This window comes from Hyposmocoma kahamanoa, unplaced genomic scaffold (genome assembly GCF_003589595.1).
Source record: "Hyposmocoma kahamanoa isolate Upper Pololo Valley unplaced genomic scaffold, ASM358959v1 80, whole genome shotgun sequence".
In the NCBI taxonomy this organism is placed as follows: Eukaryota; Metazoa; Arthropoda; class Insecta; order Lepidoptera; family Cosmopterigidae; genus Hyposmocoma; species Hyposmocoma kahamanoa.
This window is the reverse complement of record NW_020654051.1, coordinates 7,290,051-7,308,034: the sequence shown is the minus strand read 5'-3', so window position 1 is coordinate 7,308,034 and position 17,984 is coordinate 7,290,051. Positions and strand designations below refer to the sequence as shown.

Sequence of the window (17,984 nt, the reverse complement as noted above, 5' to 3'; positions counted from 1 at the left end):
AACTTTTACATAAACTGACACTAACTATAAAAACTTTCTGAATGCCAATGCTTATTATCACATTGCATTTCTAAATTAAAATACTAAATACAAATCCTGTACACAATAGAATTTATTAAGTTGATAAATTTCACAATCACAAATGTCTCTGAAGACAATATATGTATTTACTTATCTTTGTTCAAGCAAATAGTTTACATTATTCGATACTATAATCTTTGTACATGCACAAAGGTTTTTATTTTATGTTTTAACTTATTCTTGAGATGCCACTCTTATCTCTTATCAACCAACTGATATGTTCCATGTCTGTGAATAAAAAACGTAATGTATCTGCTGCACCCGAGTGTCACAGGGTTTGGGTCCATACAATTACGAACTTAGGTTTACACGATATTATGGATAGACAGAGGTTTTGCAAACAGAGACATTTTCAGCATGAATATTGGGACAACACAAACGAACAGCAGTCTTCATGGTCCGTGTTCATGGTTGTTAGAAAAGAGATTGCGGCCTTTAATTTTTTTAAATCTTAAAAATGTTATCTGTCTCCAAATTCTCTCGTGTCAACCGGCTAGTTTAATAAATTTAAATGGTTATTTCGAATCAAAGATGAGGCGGGAGGAAATACTCTATATAAGGCACGACTGGTAGCAAGAGGCTTCAGCCAGCGTAGAGGCATTGATTATTTTGATACTTTTTCACTGCTTTTTCACCTGTTGTCAGACATAGCTCACTGAGAACTTTAGCTATGGCTGCTTACATAAAACTACATATAGATCAAATGGATGTGAAGACGGCATTCCTCAATGGAGACTTAAACGAAACCGTCTACGTGCAGCAGTCTGAATGATTTGAGGAAAAAGGTAAAGAAGATTATGTATGCCGCTTATATAAAGCTTTATGTGGATTAAAGCAAGCTCCACGAGCATGGAATATGAAACTTCATTCCGAACTGATGAGGTTGAAGTTTACAAGGTCAAAGATTGAGTCGTGCGTCTATATGTGGTCACACGCCAATCATTTAACTAAACAAAGTGTCATTGTCAATTATACAAATGTCATTATACAAATTATACAAAGTGTCATGCTTGATGTGCTCTTAACTGTACCATTTTTCCAACAAAATTATCGCGTAACATACATAAAAAGAAATACAGTCGAATTAAGAATCTCCTTCTTTTTGAAGTCGGTTAAAAATGATCAATCAATGTTTGAAGAAAATCGCTGAACTTTTCTTCAATCAATGTTTGAAGAAAAGTTAAGCATCTGTTTTTTTGGTGCAACATACACAGATTTTTTCAGATTTGACCTGGCAACACTGGTGTGTTCCTTGAGCACATGGTTAGTGCTATGCCATGCTATTTAATCTATTTATTTTTCTATCAATTTTAAACGTCAAAACACCGCGCCAGAGTTATACTATACTTGCATGCCGTGCCGAATTATTTATTACGACCAATAGTATTCTGGAATTACGAGAGGCGTTGCGTTACGTTACGATACTTGCATTAAAAGTTGTTGCATTGGATTTAATTATTTGGTTCAATATGTGTAGAAATAATTAATATAATTAACATCACAAAGTCAATTTATTGTAGCTTGCAAAATGATAGAAGACGACGACGATCCTGTAGTGGATGAGGTAAGACAGTTACCAAGTAAATCGGTGCTACAAGAATAGGATATGTTAAATAAAATATGCACTCAATTGTTTTAGATCCCCATATTTCTGTCACAAGCACTGACTGACTGCTTGTACGTATATCAGTACCCAGTTAGGCCTGCAAATAAAGATTGGGAAAGCGTACATGTAGCTAAAGCCTCTTTCAAACCTAAGAATCAAATTGTGCGGCTTGAAATCAGTCTGGACATCGACAGCGACAAGTACAGCGCTTCTAAAGGCGAACAGATTGCTATTAATACTGATGGCATGCAGGTATCTACTGCTATAACTTTTTCATTGTATGCAGTTCAATGATTTTGTATGGTCTGTGTAGTTTTTGTGGCTCTTTTTGTACATTACCATCGCATGAGTTGAGAGTTGAAATTAATATGGTGAATAGACTACATAGTTAACAGTCTAATCCTACAATATTAGCTTTAGGAAACTCGTAGTTTTTGATAATAAAAATTATTGAAATATTCGAAAATAAATGTTATGGAACAGGTTATGTAGGTTAGGAAAGCACGGCGTTTGGTTGTTGCAGTAACATTTTATAAATAACTCAAAAGAATACATTTTCGTAAAAAAACAATTAACAAAAATGTTTATTTTTTTGTGTTGTTTATAAAATTTTTGCGCAATATATAATAAAAAGCATAAATTATTAAGTAATTGTACATTTAAGATTGAAATTTACTAGATTTAGTATGAATGCTTTTATTTATGAAAACAAATTAATTTTACCCAGGTTAAATCTTGGTTGCGTCCCACAATCTGTAGGTCAGGAGAGTATAATATGATAAAAGACAGAAGTGAATTTGTTTGTGTTTCCGAAATTATATTATAATTCAAGAAGTTCATAGACAGCATGAACTAGGATTTTGCCTGGTTTTTGGTTAAATTAAGTTTCTCATTTAACGCAGAAAGTGGGGGCGTCCGTAACTCCTGACTCAGGGGCTCGGGGTAGGGATTTACTCCGCTCTTTGGTGTGAAATGAATGAATGACTTTTGAAGTTATTTTTTCGAATTTTCAAAAATTAATATCTCGAAAACTATTAACATCCTAACTTTGAAATTTTGCATGTATGGTCCCCACCCCCTCCCGCCCCTCAAACAGTGCGATGGTAATGCACAGTCCTTCCCCACCATATTTTGAAGTCTTTTATCTTTACAAAGTGCTTTAATAACAAAAATATGAATGTTGCTAAATTTATTTTCCTTTTATTATAATCAAAATAGTAGTGTAGGAAATGAGATGTTGATCTCATATAACCAATCCAACCTCTTTTGTCAGGACTTGAGATTTGTCAGAGAAAAAGACAGAGATAAAGCACCTTACTTCCAAAATTGTGTAATGGACAAAATAGTATATGAGAGCAGCATGCCATGCACGGACATTGACCATTACGCTGTGGCAATTTTACAAGATAAAGAACTTCATCTTACACCCATTAAAGGTAAGCAATATTTATTTAGCAAGAGGTGGGGAGAACTGGAAAGCTCTGAAAGAGACCTATGTCTTAAGACAAGCTGAAGTTACCGAGTTAACACAAATGTAGTTTGAGTAATATGAAACATTTGAGTAACATTAAGCATCTCATTTATTTCTATATTAAATAAGTTAATATATGTAAGTTTATTCTCGCTAATCAGCAATAAAGGCTATAAATAAATACCTTTGTTGGACCCGAACCCTTCATAAGGATAGCATACAGCCTGGTAAAGCTCACTCTGCTAAATGAGAGCACACACCTCTCCTGAGAAGTGTGGCTACAAAACAAGGGTCTTGAGCATTCAAAAGCTCTGATGTCTGCCTACAGTGCCAAGCACTATAGAGAAGATGTCATTGGACAGGAAAGGCATAAGTATGCTCACTAGAGCCTAACAGGGCATTGTGGCTTAAACAAGCGCATGTCAAATATTGGGCAGAGAGAGAATAGAGAATGTAGATTCTGCCACAAGTCGTATGTAACTCCTGTTCATTTACTCAAGATCCGTACTGGAAGGCACATGCCACAACCAGAGGACATTAACTCTGTCGGAGCCAGAAAAGTTCTTCAGTTCTTCAATGCTGTTGGCCTTGCCTCTGCACTGTAATTAGTGGTAATCACAATAGATCAGTCAATGGTCGCAGTGATGAGGGTCTATGAGTATAATAATAAATACATATATATATATATTAATAAATAAATAAACATATTTATTTATTGGTATCACCCTTTAATTATACTTAGCACTTGTGCGATTATTGTCATGTTTTTTCTTAGAAATTGTGAACTTGTTTTTTTTTTATGACATTGAGTGATGGGACATACAAGTTGTATGCCTGGCGGTAAGCGACACACCTGGCCAAATTACAAAGATCTGAGGGGCACTGCTACTGCGTCTGTCACCATGAGACATAAGTTGACAAGCCCCATGTGCCTGCAATTTCACCAGCACCCTTTTAAAACTGAAACAGTAATGCTAACATTACAAAATTGTTATCTTAATATTTTATGTCTGAAATCAGCGACTAAGTACAAAAGGACTGACGGGAGTGAAGGAAATGACAGAGATGTGAAAGGAACATAGCATGTAGACATCCACACTAAATACCCAGTTGAGATATTCGTACATTGACATTTTTGTATTGACCTTGTAGGAATTTTGCAACTTCGACCGTCTTGTTCATATTTCGACAAGCAAGACAAAAAGAAGCATGACAAAAACAAAACAGATAACTCTGATGATGAAGAGAAAGAACCAGAAGCACAACAAGTGATTGTGAAGTTTGCGAGACAGGAGACGGAACTGGCAAAGAAGGCACGTGAGAAGTCCTATGAGACCTTGATACAGAAGATAAATGCAGAACCATGGTACAATTCCCTTTGGAAGCACTCTGATTCAGATCATGCTGATGTAAGTTTTCTTCATTGTTATTTGAATGGGAAATTGGCAACTCAATGCTGTAGCATTGTTTTTATTTACCATAGATTATTCTAGAAAGTAAAAAGAATAACATAATGATGATGGCAAATCAAACCACAACAAAAGAAACAACAACATTCTGTTCTACAACTTTTGTGCATCAATAAGACTTTTTAAATTTACTTTAGACCTGTAACACTGGGATATTAATGTCGACCTTGTAATGTTAATTCCTGTGGATAATATAAGTCTATCTGACCCTACATATGAGTTTTGGCCCTCTTAGCTAATGGGTTATTTAGTACAACATTCAATCACCCAATCTTCCATATATCTCCTAATTGAAATTGGCTTTTCATAGCCATGTAATGGTCACACTCCATTAAATGTAGTATCTTCGAGATTGTTACAAAATTGCCATTGCGGAGAATCTGCTCTTTTTAGTAGATGTGATTTAGGGTATGTGACCAGAACAAAATCTGAAGCCAAGACTAACATATTTCTAGAATAGTAAGACTTATATAGTCAGAATTAATTTTGGATTCTGGGTGTTGGTGCTGGCTTAACTGCAACAGTACAATAACGGGTTAATATGGCAGTAATATTGGTTATCACAAGTTTCGTTTTGACCGTCACTGCTGCAATTTATCATTTTTTTGCTGATTTTTTTAAATTTATTTTTTTAATAGTTTATTGTACAGGAAAATTACAGCAAGTCACGATGAATACAAGGAAAATTAAAACAAAAGATTCTGCTTATTTCTAATAGAACTTTCTTCCTGCAGACCTGAATACAGGACACTATAACTAAAAGAAGAGGCATACATGCACAATAAAAAAAAAGTAATGTAAAAATAATATAATAGTATTAGGTGTTAAAGTATGAAATTGCCGTTTTATTGCAATAGGTTCTTTGAATTTTCATAGAATCTTCATGGTTTGAGGTTTTCGAATGAAACTTTTTTCAAATGGTTTCTGTGATTTTTTTTTTTAAATTTGAAACATTTGAATATCGACTTTCAATTGTTTTTGTTATTCAATTTAGACAAGAAAGATGGATACTGCGAAAATTCGAGTGATTTTTGAATACGAGTTCCGACGCGGAACTAACGCGGCAGAAACAGCCCGCAATATCAATGCTGCGTTTGGAGAGGGGTCTATTAATGAACGCACCGTGCGATTTTGGTTTAAACGCTTTCGTGATGGAAATTTCGACTTAAAGAACGAGCCACGAGGAAGACCGCCCACACAGGTGAATAACGATGAATTAAGAGAGATAGTGGAAGCCGATCCTAGTCAAACTACCCAGGAATTAGCGGCATGGTTTAACGTTACCTTACCCACAATATTGACTCACTTGCGTCAAATCAATAAAATAAAAAAATACGAAAAATGGGTGCCTCATGATTTGACTGATCTGCAGAAAGAAACGCGTGTTGAAACTTGTGTTGCCTTGTTGAACCGGTACAGAAATGAAGGAATATTGGATCGAATTGTAACATGTGATGAAAAGTGGATTCTTTATGATAACCGGAAAAGAAAAATGCAATGGCTGACCCCAGGTCAAATGCCACAACAGTGTCCTAAAGCAAAACTTACCAATAAAAAGGTAATGGTAACTGTTTGGTGGTCTCAGCATGGTGTTATTCACTATAGTTTTCTCCGATCTGGTCAAGCAATAACGGCAGATGTCTATTGTGCCGAACTCCGAACCATGTTGACAAAACTAGCAGTAAAACAGCCCCGACTCATGAATCGATCTTCACCATTATTGCTCCACGACAACGCGAGACCTCACACAGCACGAGAAACCATTTTGACCCTTCAGGAACTGCAGTTAGAAACCATTCGTCATCCTCCGTATTCACCAGACCTTGCTCCAACGGACTACCATTTTTTTCGTGATTTGGACAATTATCTACGTGACAAGAAGTTTTCTTCCCAGGAGGCAGTACAAAATGCTTTCACACAGTTTGTGCAGTCTAGATCGTCGGAGTTCTATCGCAAAGGCATTAATAACCTTCCCATTAGATGGCAGCAATGTATAGATAATAATGGCAACTATTTTGATTAAATAAATTTGTTAAAAATTTAAAAAATAAACAATTTAGATTTTCAGTACAAATCGGCAATTTCATACTTTAACCCCTATTATTAAATTGTTATAAATTGTATAAATAGTTAGATAAATACATATTTTATAATATAATAATACCTAAGATATGGATGGAATAGTAGACAAATAATGCTCTTTAACTCTCACTTTAAAAATAGCTAACGATTTACTTTCGTGAACAGTAATAGGAAGTCCATTCCAAAGCCTGACCGCATGAACAGTGAAGGAGTGAGAATAGAAACCGGAATTGAAGCATGGAAAAGATAACAGGGACCTAACAAGAGAGCGACAGGGTTTATCCTGGGACCTCTTTCAGGTACCTGGGACACACAGGGTTATGTAAAATATTATGAAGAATGGACACAATATGCAAATTCCTGCGGAGACGGATAGAAAGCCATTTGAGCTGACTGCGGAAATGTGAAATTCGGTCATGTTTACGATTTAGTGAGTAACCACAAAAGTTTTAAAATCTGTATTGGTATGTCTTTGCAGTTGGAGCGTCTAAAGTTATTTAGTGCTACGACGTCTGACGGAGTGACCCTTAACATGCCCGGGCGGGAGTATCTACGCGTGCTGGTGCCGCCGCCATTACACGAGGAGGCAGACGCCAAATCTGAAGAGATACTACCACTCGTTGAACAAATTAAACGTTTACTTATTAGTGGTAAGGCAACTTGATAATACTACCTAAAACTTCCTGGAACATTTTGCTACACATAAAACTACCTATTTTAAACTGCAAATTTGAACGCTTTATGAACTATATCATTCAAATATCAACAAAGAATTTTACCAGTTTATATGTCTTGATGGTGTCGCACTGAATGTTGGCATAAAATAAATATTCCATTGCTGTTATAATTTCATTCCTTGCCTGGTTTTGTGCTATTGTATACCAAGCACATAACTATTGAAGCCTATAAACTATTGAATTTTACAGTTTCTTAAACTCAGAATTACTTTTGACTTAAGAATAAGTTACAGAAACCCTACTTCCGTGGCCTGTTTTCTGACTAAAGGATAGTTCAAACAAATAATTATACTCGAATTAGACAAATTGATTAAACAATGCGACTAATTATTCGTGTCGCATATTTCCTGAGAAGAATGAGTAAGAAATTCCGGGGATCACTTTTTATTAATAGACATTTGTTCACATATATTATTTAAAGTATCATTTGTTGAAGCTACCTTAAAGTGCCAAATTGATCACTCTCGAGGACTTTTAACATCCAAACTACGTAAAAACTTATAGTTTTAAACCTTATAAATACCAAATCATCCAAAGTTATAGAAACGTATGCAATTTCCTCTTGAGACTCGATATCATTCATGAATAATATGAAAGAAAGAAAGAAAAATAGTTGATTTGGTAAACTTATGTCAAAATTATAACAAAAAATAAAATAACCATAGAATAAAACACAAAACAATGAGTCGCATTTAAAATGTTACCAAAATGATGTAACTTTTTATAACGAGACTTGTGAAAACACCTCGTTACGCTGGTTTTCAGTAATGCCGAATAAATAATTCTCTCTTCGTCCAAATAAAATTGAAAAAACAATTGTGTGCCCGTAAAAATATACATAATTTCGTTAAGAAAGAAGATATCCATAATATAAACCATAGAACTAAGTCCAAACTCATGGTACTACTATTTCGTTTAACTAAGGTAAACGATTCTTTTAGGGGTAATTGTATAAGTTTTTACAATAAGATTCCGGAGCATGTATTAAGATTGCCATTTCCTAAGTTTAAAACTTACATTAAAATAAAAAATAATTGTAGACTACGTATTATATAAAGATGTATAGAAAGACAACATGAGTCTAGATTCCACACAAATATGATTCAAAGTGTATTCTATAGCATTTAAGTTCATTTGAAAAGAGCAATCCCTAGAGTTTCGTGTTCGTTCTTCTCAGCGAAGTCGGCACAGTGACAGCTTAAAAATTACGTTTTCAAATTAAAAAAATTACCCATAAAAATAATGATTATTTGACTTTGAAGAAACTATATCGCATTTGTGTTCATTAACAGCCAAGTTAATGACATTCAACGACCTCCAAGCGCAGTTACGGTTTGAGGAGGGTGTGACGGTGTCCGAGAGCACGCTACTGGCGACTCTGGGCGGCGTTGCATGCTGCGTACGAGGTTTGTGGACGCCGCGGTCGGCTGACCTATACACACGTGCCGGGCCTGTACCGCCCAGGCTCATGTGCGCCGCACGAGACCATGTGGTTAGTCAAATCCTTCCCTAACTACGACCAGCTATAAAACATGTCACGATTTCTAACTTCCAATTTGAACGCTATGCTAGTGACGTGAAGTATAGAGTTAAGGCAAGTTCAGTGCCTTATCATGAGTTTACTCCATCGAGTATATAACCCGAAATAGACACGAAATGTCACTTAATTTTGTTTGAAAACTTTTCTGCCAAATCATTACGGTGACAACTGCGCTCCGATTGGCCAGCCCGAATTCGAAGCAATTGACGGGTGTCGTCAATTGTTTCACTTCAAATCGAGCAGTTTTACTTGAGCTGTGCTATAATGGACGAAAATAGAAAAATTACATATGTAATATTTAATTACTGATGAAATGTGATTCCTTTTGTTTTGTGATTAGATGTTTTGCTGTTTTTCCCACACCATCGTACGGAACAGCCCATAGTCAGAGATATTATCTTTATTACAATAAATACAGAATATTTTTAAAATTATACGGATATGTACATACAGGTCAGTTGTTGGCGCTGTACTATTTCAGCTTTCTAATTTGTGATTTCAACGCAAACGAGAGTTGATATTTAAAAGTGATATAAGGTCCATTTACGTGGTGAGTAGCCAGGGGTGGATGGCCCTTATTTCGTCTCTATTTCTGGTTATATATTCGATGGATTACTGTGGCAGTTGTCGCTAGCGACCGCGTAAATTACTTCACAATTTTGTATACAGCGCCCCTAGCAGTCAGAAGATGAAACATAATTTTGTATACAAACATTTTACGCGGTCGCTAGTGATAACTGTCACTGCAGAGGCACTGATGTCAAAAATTTAACGCGTGTCTAGATATACATACATTGGTTCATATGTACGCGGTATGGTAAGGTATCGCCGCGTTGAGAATTACTTCCAAACAGTCGTCACCTCTCTTAATCTCAAAGATTGCGTTTGGCCCCTACGTAAAGTATGGTATGTTGAAATTGCCAAGTTTACAGGGGAGCGTTTTAAAGTTCTGAATTCACTGAAATGAGCACAACACGTGAATGTAGCAATTCTGTTTTATTCAAGAACGACTTTTAAAGTAACGAGCTTTAACGAATAAAACTGAGAAATGCTAAAGTCACGTGTAATGCTCATTTCAGTGAATTCAAAATTTTACAACGCTCCCTGTAAACTTGGCAATTTCGCGCGTTTGTGTGGTTTTGTTTCCGACTTTCATAACACAAGTGTTTTACTTACTTATTTCAGAATAAGAGCATACGAAACCAAATACTGTCATAATTCAAAACTGGGACATTGAGAAAGCACGATTTGAAAATTAAAAACATAAAACTGAATGAAACCAATATTCTCGTTTACAAATGGATAATTAAGTATTATGTATAAATAAAAATAATCACATTATTTGCGATAAGATCCTTTCAGTATTTTTTTTTTAATTTTCAAATTCTGTTTTCTCAATTCCACAACTTTGAGCTACGACAGTGACCCCCATGGAAGAATTGCATAAGTGGAGTTAGGTCAAACATGTTAATTGTTCCATTAGATACAGAAAAATATTACACACATCCTCTCGGGTTATATTTTTCAGTATCTAATGAGGTAATAAACGTTTTTGACGTAACTCCATTTATGCCATTCTTCCATGAGGGGTGCGTGTGATGAATGTCAATTAAATTAATTTTTTACTTATTTAACACTTATTTCGCAGTTGTACCTTTTCACTCAACACCCGTATGTGGACAGGAGGAAAGTCGCTGCTGCAGTACGGTTGCCGCCTGAGGACGTCCTTGAAATAATGCAATCAATAACCAAGTATAATCCTCGAACCGGCTGGGAACTCCTCATTCCAGCAGACATTGCCTTCGAGGCGAAATACCCTGATATAATCCAGAGACAAAACTTATATTGGGAAGCAAGACAAAGACAATTCAACGAAATGCAAATAGGCGAAAATATACCTAAAAGGCAAAGAAAGAAGTCCCAAAGAGATTCAGTTGGTTCAGATATTATGAGTCCTAAACCAAGATGTAATAGTGTTAGTGATGAGGACAGTGGTAGAAAAGTGAAGGGGAAAGGTGTTGGGAAAAGAACTAGAAATATGAGTTCCAGTAGTGTTCAGGATTTTACGTAAATACTTCTAAACAAGCTAAACTGTTTTTTTAAATTAATTTATATACCTCAAACGTCATTTTTATGAGTATAGTTTGAGGCATAAGTAAAAATGTAATAGGAATAAAAAAAATATCGTAATTCTGTTTTTAATTAATGAATTGACAATTATATAATATTACAAAATTTAATAAAAGTTATTTGTTGGTGTGGTACTACCATATATTAAATAGAAATTTTGATATATTTCGACCACACGGAAAATCGGGTTCTCGATATTAAAAAATACGAATTCAACTTGTTTTCTTATTGATAATGACAACAAAAGATACTGGGTAATAATACTATTGACTTCCCTCGATAAAACAATACGTCGGGGGACTATGAGCTTATTTTACAGTAAGTAAGTAAGCACATTCCCATTATATCGTGACGACAGATATTCGTGCAGTTTAAAGTGTCGTGTCTTGTATATTTAAATGTAGTACAATGGGAAGAACAAGAACGACAGTCTTCGGACGATAAACAAAACGTTGCGATAAAAATATGATGACAGATAATCGCAACTTCAAACGATTCTGTCGAACGATAATGCGGCTGCCGTGAACCGATAAACTGTCGTTATGATCTAGTGGGAACGGCTACACAACAATCGTTCAACGACAAAATAAACGTCTACGACACAGTCACGACGAATAGTAATATGGGAACAGGCTAGACGCGACTGTCGTCCAACGATAAATAAAACCTTACGACATAATGTGAACGCGCCCTTAGAAAATATATTTTATTTGGAAAATGCTGAAATTAATTTCTCCCACGCGCTTCAAAGCCTACTATGAGCCAGTTTGCCTTAAGTCTATGATGACTAAGGTCACCTTCAAATTTGACGCTTGTAGAAGCACTACAGGGGCGCGTTTTTCATACAATATCAAGTCTACAAATGCGGCGCGCTTGTGGAGCGACAGTGGCGCTGCAGCTGCGCTTCTAAATATTGAATGAAAATTAGTAGTGGCGCGGCCGCAGCGCCACTGACGCATGTAGCACTTTTATAAGCGTCTAATTTGAAAGTGCCATAAGAAACAAAGAAATAAAATAATTTGTATGAATGGAAATAAATGATTTATTCCACTAATATACTTTTTGGTGCGACATACAACCTTAATAGAATACTAAAAACGTTAACATTTTAGTACGTGTTTAACAGTACATTATTCTTCGTCGTGCAGGCTGATTTTGATTCAAATGGGAATCGTTTCTGAGCGAGAAGATGAACCTGATTCATACTATATCTTTCTAATTTGTGAGTTGAATCAACTATTGTTCCGATTTGAAATGTCAAAAGTTTCCGATCGGCCAGTTGTGAATCGCAATTATGCGCCTCGACTCGGAAGAGACACAGTGTTCGATCGGGAGAGGCAGTCAAAATCAAGCTGCTCTTCTAGTAAGTGGACTTCTGCGATTTTTCTTTCGGACTCTTAATCGTAACTAAACAAAGTATTTTTGAAGTGTGAGGAAGCTTTAATATAACATATTTGTAAGTCAATGTATAACACCCTAGTAATAATCTCTAATAGACTACGATGAAACAAGGAACAACGTTACGATAAAACTAAGAAACCTAAAGGCCTGTTCAGATAGATTTTTGCTATCTCTGTGGGTAGCGAAAAACATCGCGCGGTATGCCGCCGGGTGTTTGTATGAAGTTCCGTAGGTAGAGTAAAACCGGGATGCCGCGCCATACCGCCCAGGTAAGCGCTATTTTTTGGCTTGCTTTGCGAAACAGGGTTTCGCCGCATGACGCCCACGTCGAACGAACGAACAGTGACAAATTAATTCTTCCGTACAGGCCGCAAGCCAGTGACGATTAGTTGACATAATAATAATAAATGATGATGAATAATATATTCTGACACCTAATATCTGAGTTATAGAGATATATATGTAGGTATATAGAGAATAATCTGAGGCTATATACGAGAAGGGCACTATAACCTGTGCGCGCACAGGAATCTTATACCTCACTTCCCGTTGCGCATTGCACAACTAACGGTTGCCACCTAAGCCGTCGACTCTGAGTCCACTACCAAATCTCCTAATAGGTGGCGGAGCTGTTAGGCACGCTCACTTCCTGACACTGAAAAACGACGTATCTCCAGTTCCCAAAAACGTAAGCGGCTGGAGGGACCGGAGGGTATCTAGCTTATCGTGTACTAGCTCTCCGGGTTAGTGCCGGAGATGCTAGTCGCAGTGTCCTGCGACAAAATACTCCGTAAAGGCGTATCACTGGCGGAGGGCTTGGCCCGGACGCCCGCTGTACCCTGGTCTTGCCATCGAGCCCGTAGACTCTCCGGAAAACCCTATCTCTCGGGTCGGTAGATAGGGACAAATAGATGTGTATAGTTCCATATCGTATTCCATAGTCCCGTAGCGTATAACGCGTGTGTCTGAACAGGCCTTTATTCAGAACTTTAAATTAAATAACTTTTGTCAAATGTAATTGTGCATTTTACAACAAAAGGTGCTACTTTCGATATCAATAATGAGCTTTAAGCTTTTACAATAACTATAGACACCTGTTATTTATAGTAACGTATTTAATTATCACCTTTAAGGCCAGCGAAAATTGGCGGACGAGAATTCAGAGGACATTAAATTTATATTTTATGCTCTGTTAATTGAAATTAGGCTTATGTACATTTCAATGTTCTGAGAGCGACTTCGGAGTATCGCGCGCATTTCTCTCTGCGGTATTGCAAAACGGAATGCAAAGGTACTCGTCAGAGTCCATCGGTGTGTACTGGAGTCTGCCTGAATGCGCCGGGCTATGTAGTCGCTAGTGAAACGGAATCAAATTCGAGTGACCGTTGACGGCGGATGCCACTGGAATACCGATACCAGTGGATTTTGCGCTACGCTGGGGGTCACTTGCGGTGTGTGTTGGTAGGCATGACAAACTCTTTGATGCTCTCTCCCGCCATTTACGCTGGCCTTTAGCCGCCACCAACATGAAATATAAATTGTTTTTTTTAATTATTTAAATAGAAGTAAATAGTTATTGTGCGTACATAAAATATTTATCATTTCTGAAACATTTAATGTTAAATATATAAAGCGTTGATTAAAATTAGACAAAATACTAATTATTAGGTACCACAAACATGGTAAGATAAAATCAATTGTAATGAGCGAGATCGGATTAGGCAGTGTATAATCATTTTAGAAGTAACACAGAGTGGATAATACGTCTATTGTATCTATAACCGACTTAAAAAAAGTTCTTAAATCGACTGTACTTTTTTTTAATGTTACGCCTTAAGTCCGATAATTGTGAATCTATATCCACCTCCTCCACCTCTAAGGCGTTTATCACCCTGCACCGCACCCCGCGACGGAGCCCGGAGCTGCGTTTAGTTAACGTTGTACTGAAGTACCTCAGTTTGTATGGAAAACACGCACCGTCGAACATACTGAGAACGCGGTTTTACCGTGCCCCCGCGCCGAGGGGCGCGTCGAACCGCAAGGTATTGCACACTGCGCTCCGCACTACCGCGCAGATGTTTAATCAATATGTATCTATTCTAGTAATTGTCGTTCGGATTTTCCCTAAAAAATAATCAAAGTATTCAGTTTTTTTTATAATGTCAAGTGGCGGGACGAACAAGTCGTGCGCCTGATGGTAAGCTACACGCCTGTCCATAGCAATTGTAGTGCCACTCAGAGCTTTAAATCGCAAAGATCTGAGAGGCAGTGCCACTGTGCCCGTCACCCTGAGGCATAAGTCGACAAATCCCATGTGCCTGTAATTTCACCAGCACCCTTACCCTTCAAAACCGAAACACAGTAATGCTTGGCGGCAGAAATACGTAAGGTGGCAGTACTTCCCTGGACGAACAAGGAGCTCTACTGCTACAAGAACAGTCATGTCATCAGTTGACATACGTGCGTAGTTGAAAAATTCATCTTCAATTTTCTTAAATCTTTGTAATGAAGTTGAATCTTCGGTGTCTTTTTATTTGAGTAAACAAAAACCAAATAGACAGTATAACTGCAGCGTCCTGAATGAGTTCTGCATTTTTAACCATTCTTGTCAAAGAAGGATCTCGGCTACATGTACAATCACTACGGCGATCAACTACGAAGCGAGTAACGCAGCGTGGCGTGTCGCGGTGCAGTGTGTTAATCGCCTTAGGGGATGAATCCCGTATATTAAATTTCACCCACTTTCCGTTAACCGATTTCAATAAAACTTGGCACATAGAAGTCATTCCAATGAAAATAAAATGACCAATCATCATATGACCAAGAGCTGATCCGCTGAGGTAAATCGCAGACACCAAACTCTTCAACAGTACTGCTGCTACTTTGTGTTTGGGCTCACGTGATTAGTTTTAACGAGGACTTCCCATATGCGTTTTAGTTATCGTTTTTTATAAAGCGGATTTTTGTGATAGCTTTTGGGGTCGGGTTTTTTTGTAATAAAAATATTATAATTACATAATTTAACACAAGGAATTATGTGTCCGGAAGTGAACTTATCACTTCCGGACACATAATTCCTTATAATAAATCCATCTTGCACTTTTATACTTAAAGGGCTACAATATAAAAATATAGTTAGCATCGTAGAAAAAGGTTTCTCCGGTTTTTTAAATTCAAATTTTCAATAATGACTTAAGGACGTTTAGTTTCAAAGTTGCATAATAGTTTTTGATCAATCAAGCATTGTTTAAGCTAAGAGCATTTAATATTGAAAATGCAAGCTGGCTCGAATTACGTATCTGGGAGTATATTACGATGTGCTCTTAGAAAAGTTTTGTAATTATAACTAACAATACTTTATAAGTCTACTTTCTTTGATTTTTTGTTTTTTTTTTTTCATATTATTTTGTCAACTTGTATTACTCGCAGTTTAGGTAGATATACCTTGCCTATGTCAACCTGTTGTAATAATTAGTCATGGTACAGAAAAGGTTGGACACCACAAGACGGCACGCACCAGCACCGCGTATAAACCCATGTTTTATATTCGTCAGCAAGCTTGGTCATGAAGCGTGGTGACGATTTTTAATAACTGTGCTGACTAGTGCGGTCCAGCCCTTATTAGACAAATATAATTGAAACAAACCAAACACTGATACAAGTGTTTTAGTGGAAAAGCAATATAAGAATATTATGAATACAAAGATCGAACACACAGAAAAATTTTCGTCGACCGAGCAGGACCCACGTCTATGCTGCATCGTAGCATTGCTCTTATAGAGTAGAATACGTTTATTTGCCAGAATACAGTAATGATAAAGGTCTTAAATAAAATTAGGTACACACGTCAGCACATCAAGTTACGTATTGACGTATCTTGTTCCCTTGCAGTGGAGGCGATTTTCGAACAATAATGTGTAATCTGATGTGCCGTTGTCCGTACATTATATTCAACGTGCAAGCAAATATTAATTTCATGTTCGGCTTCTACTGTTAATTACACTTCAAATTAATGTAAATTTGTATTTGAAAGTTCTAAGTATTCTTTCTTACTATAGAAGCAATGTGTCAAAAGCCATTTTGTCAATTGTAATTTAAAAGTATGTCCTTTGTAACAATTTAATTTAATTTGGCAAATTGTTGAAAATAATTATATCTTGAAACAGTTTTTCTTATGAATTACTTTATGGCAACGAGGTTGGTACAAAAGATTCATAATTTTTTATCTAGTCTGCCTTTGATTAATTTCACCACGTGTTTTGAAATATTGAGGATATGTTTTGGCAAATACACAGATATCCCCAATGTACATGCATGCCAAAGGTAGTATATTTAGTTTTTTGAACAACGGTTTACAGCTGTTGTCAAACCATGTACCGCAGATCGACCGAATGCTAGTCTACTGAACCTTAAACGCACTTTCTGCGAATTGCAGAACTTTCTTACCAACTGAGCTACGGGTCCAGTTACCGAGCCGTCGAAGTTCTCTTACGTGTTTTTGTTACAGATCTTTGTACTGGCTTTCGGCATTTGTCACCGTTAGTGACATCTAGTGAGAGATTTTTGAATAACCTCACCGCAGCTATACCTTTACAGGTATCACAACTGACGCAGATGTCGCTTTTCGGTCAAATGTATTATTGAGATTTTTTGTGAAATAACTATACTACTTGTTTTGTTTGCACAAAGCTCTTCTCTCCAAGCTCCCGGCGTACGGTTTACCAGCCCAGTTATGCAGCTGGATTGCCGATTTCCTTCGTGAGCGGAGAATTCGCGTCGTTTCTGACGGCAGCATTTCGAGGTTCGTGAATGTGAACGGCGTACCGCAGGGATCCGTCCTATCTCCCACGCTTTTCCTTCTGCATATCAATGATATGCTTCCACTTGGGAATATTCATTGTTATGCAGATGATAGCACTGTTCATGGGGGATATCACGGATTCCCCGCAGCTGGGCGCGCCGATACTGACAGAGAGCGATCTAATCTTGTCGGTGAGCTCAATAGGATATTGGACCTCATCTCTGCATGGGGATCTAGAAATCTTGTTGAGTTCAACGCCAAGAAAACACAGGTTTGCGCGTTAACAACAAAATTGTCGCCGTTCCTTCCCATGCCTTCTCTGATGAGCACAGCACTTTCACCTCAGAGCAGTTTTACCTTGCTCGGTATGGAAATCTGCTGTGATTTGAATCCAAGGAGCTACATCGAATCTGTGATCAAAACAGCCTCACGGAAACTTGGAGTCCTGAACAAGGTGCGACGTTTTTCACGCCGGACCAGTTATGCCTGCTGTACAAAACACAGGTCCGGTCTTGCATTGAGTATTGTTCGCACTTGTGGGACGGCTCCGCCAAGTACCTACTCGATGCCTTGGATAAATTACAGCGTCGTGCTACTCGAATTATAGGCGACGAAGAGGTCTCATCACGCCGTGAACCTCTGCAACTGCGTAGAGATGTTGCATCG

At 37.3% G+C, this 17,984-nt stretch overlaps 1 protein-coding gene across 1 annotated transcript; it reads left to right on the top strand.

The window, feature by feature from the left end:
* The first annotated feature begins 1,377 nt into the window (after positions 1–1,377).
* Positions 1,378–11,094, top strand: LOC113233817 (DNA-directed RNA polymerase III subunit RPC5). Its single transcript, XM_026469031.1, has 7 exons — positions 1,378–1,645; positions 1,721–1,939; positions 2,961–3,123; positions 4,311–4,567; positions 7,188–7,359; positions 8,739–8,938; positions 10,635–11,094. The coding sequence occupies exons 1-7, from the start codon at positions 1,610–1,612 to the stop codon at positions 11,055–11,057; spliced, it is 1,470 nt and encodes a 489-aa protein (XP_026324816.1). The 5' UTR covers positions 1,378–1,609; the 3' UTR covers positions 11,058–11,094.
* The last annotated feature ends 6,890 nt before the right edge of the window (positions 11,095–17,984 follow it).

What these genes read in the sequence shown, in the direction of transcription:
- LOC113233817 (XM_026469031.1), top strand. Translation starts at nt 1,610, where the DNA reads ATGATAGAAGACGACGACGATCCTGTAGTGGATGAG. An exon ending in CTGATTCAGATCATGCTGAT is followed by an intron (nt 4,568 to 7,187) that starts GTAAGTTTTCTT and finishes ATGTCTTTGCAG; the next exon opens with TTGGAGCGTCTAAAGTTATT. An exon ending in GCGCCGCACGAGACCATGTG is followed by an intron (nt 8,939 to 10,634) that starts GTTAGTCAAATC and finishes CTTATTTCGCAG; the next exon opens with TTGTACCTTTTCACTCAACA.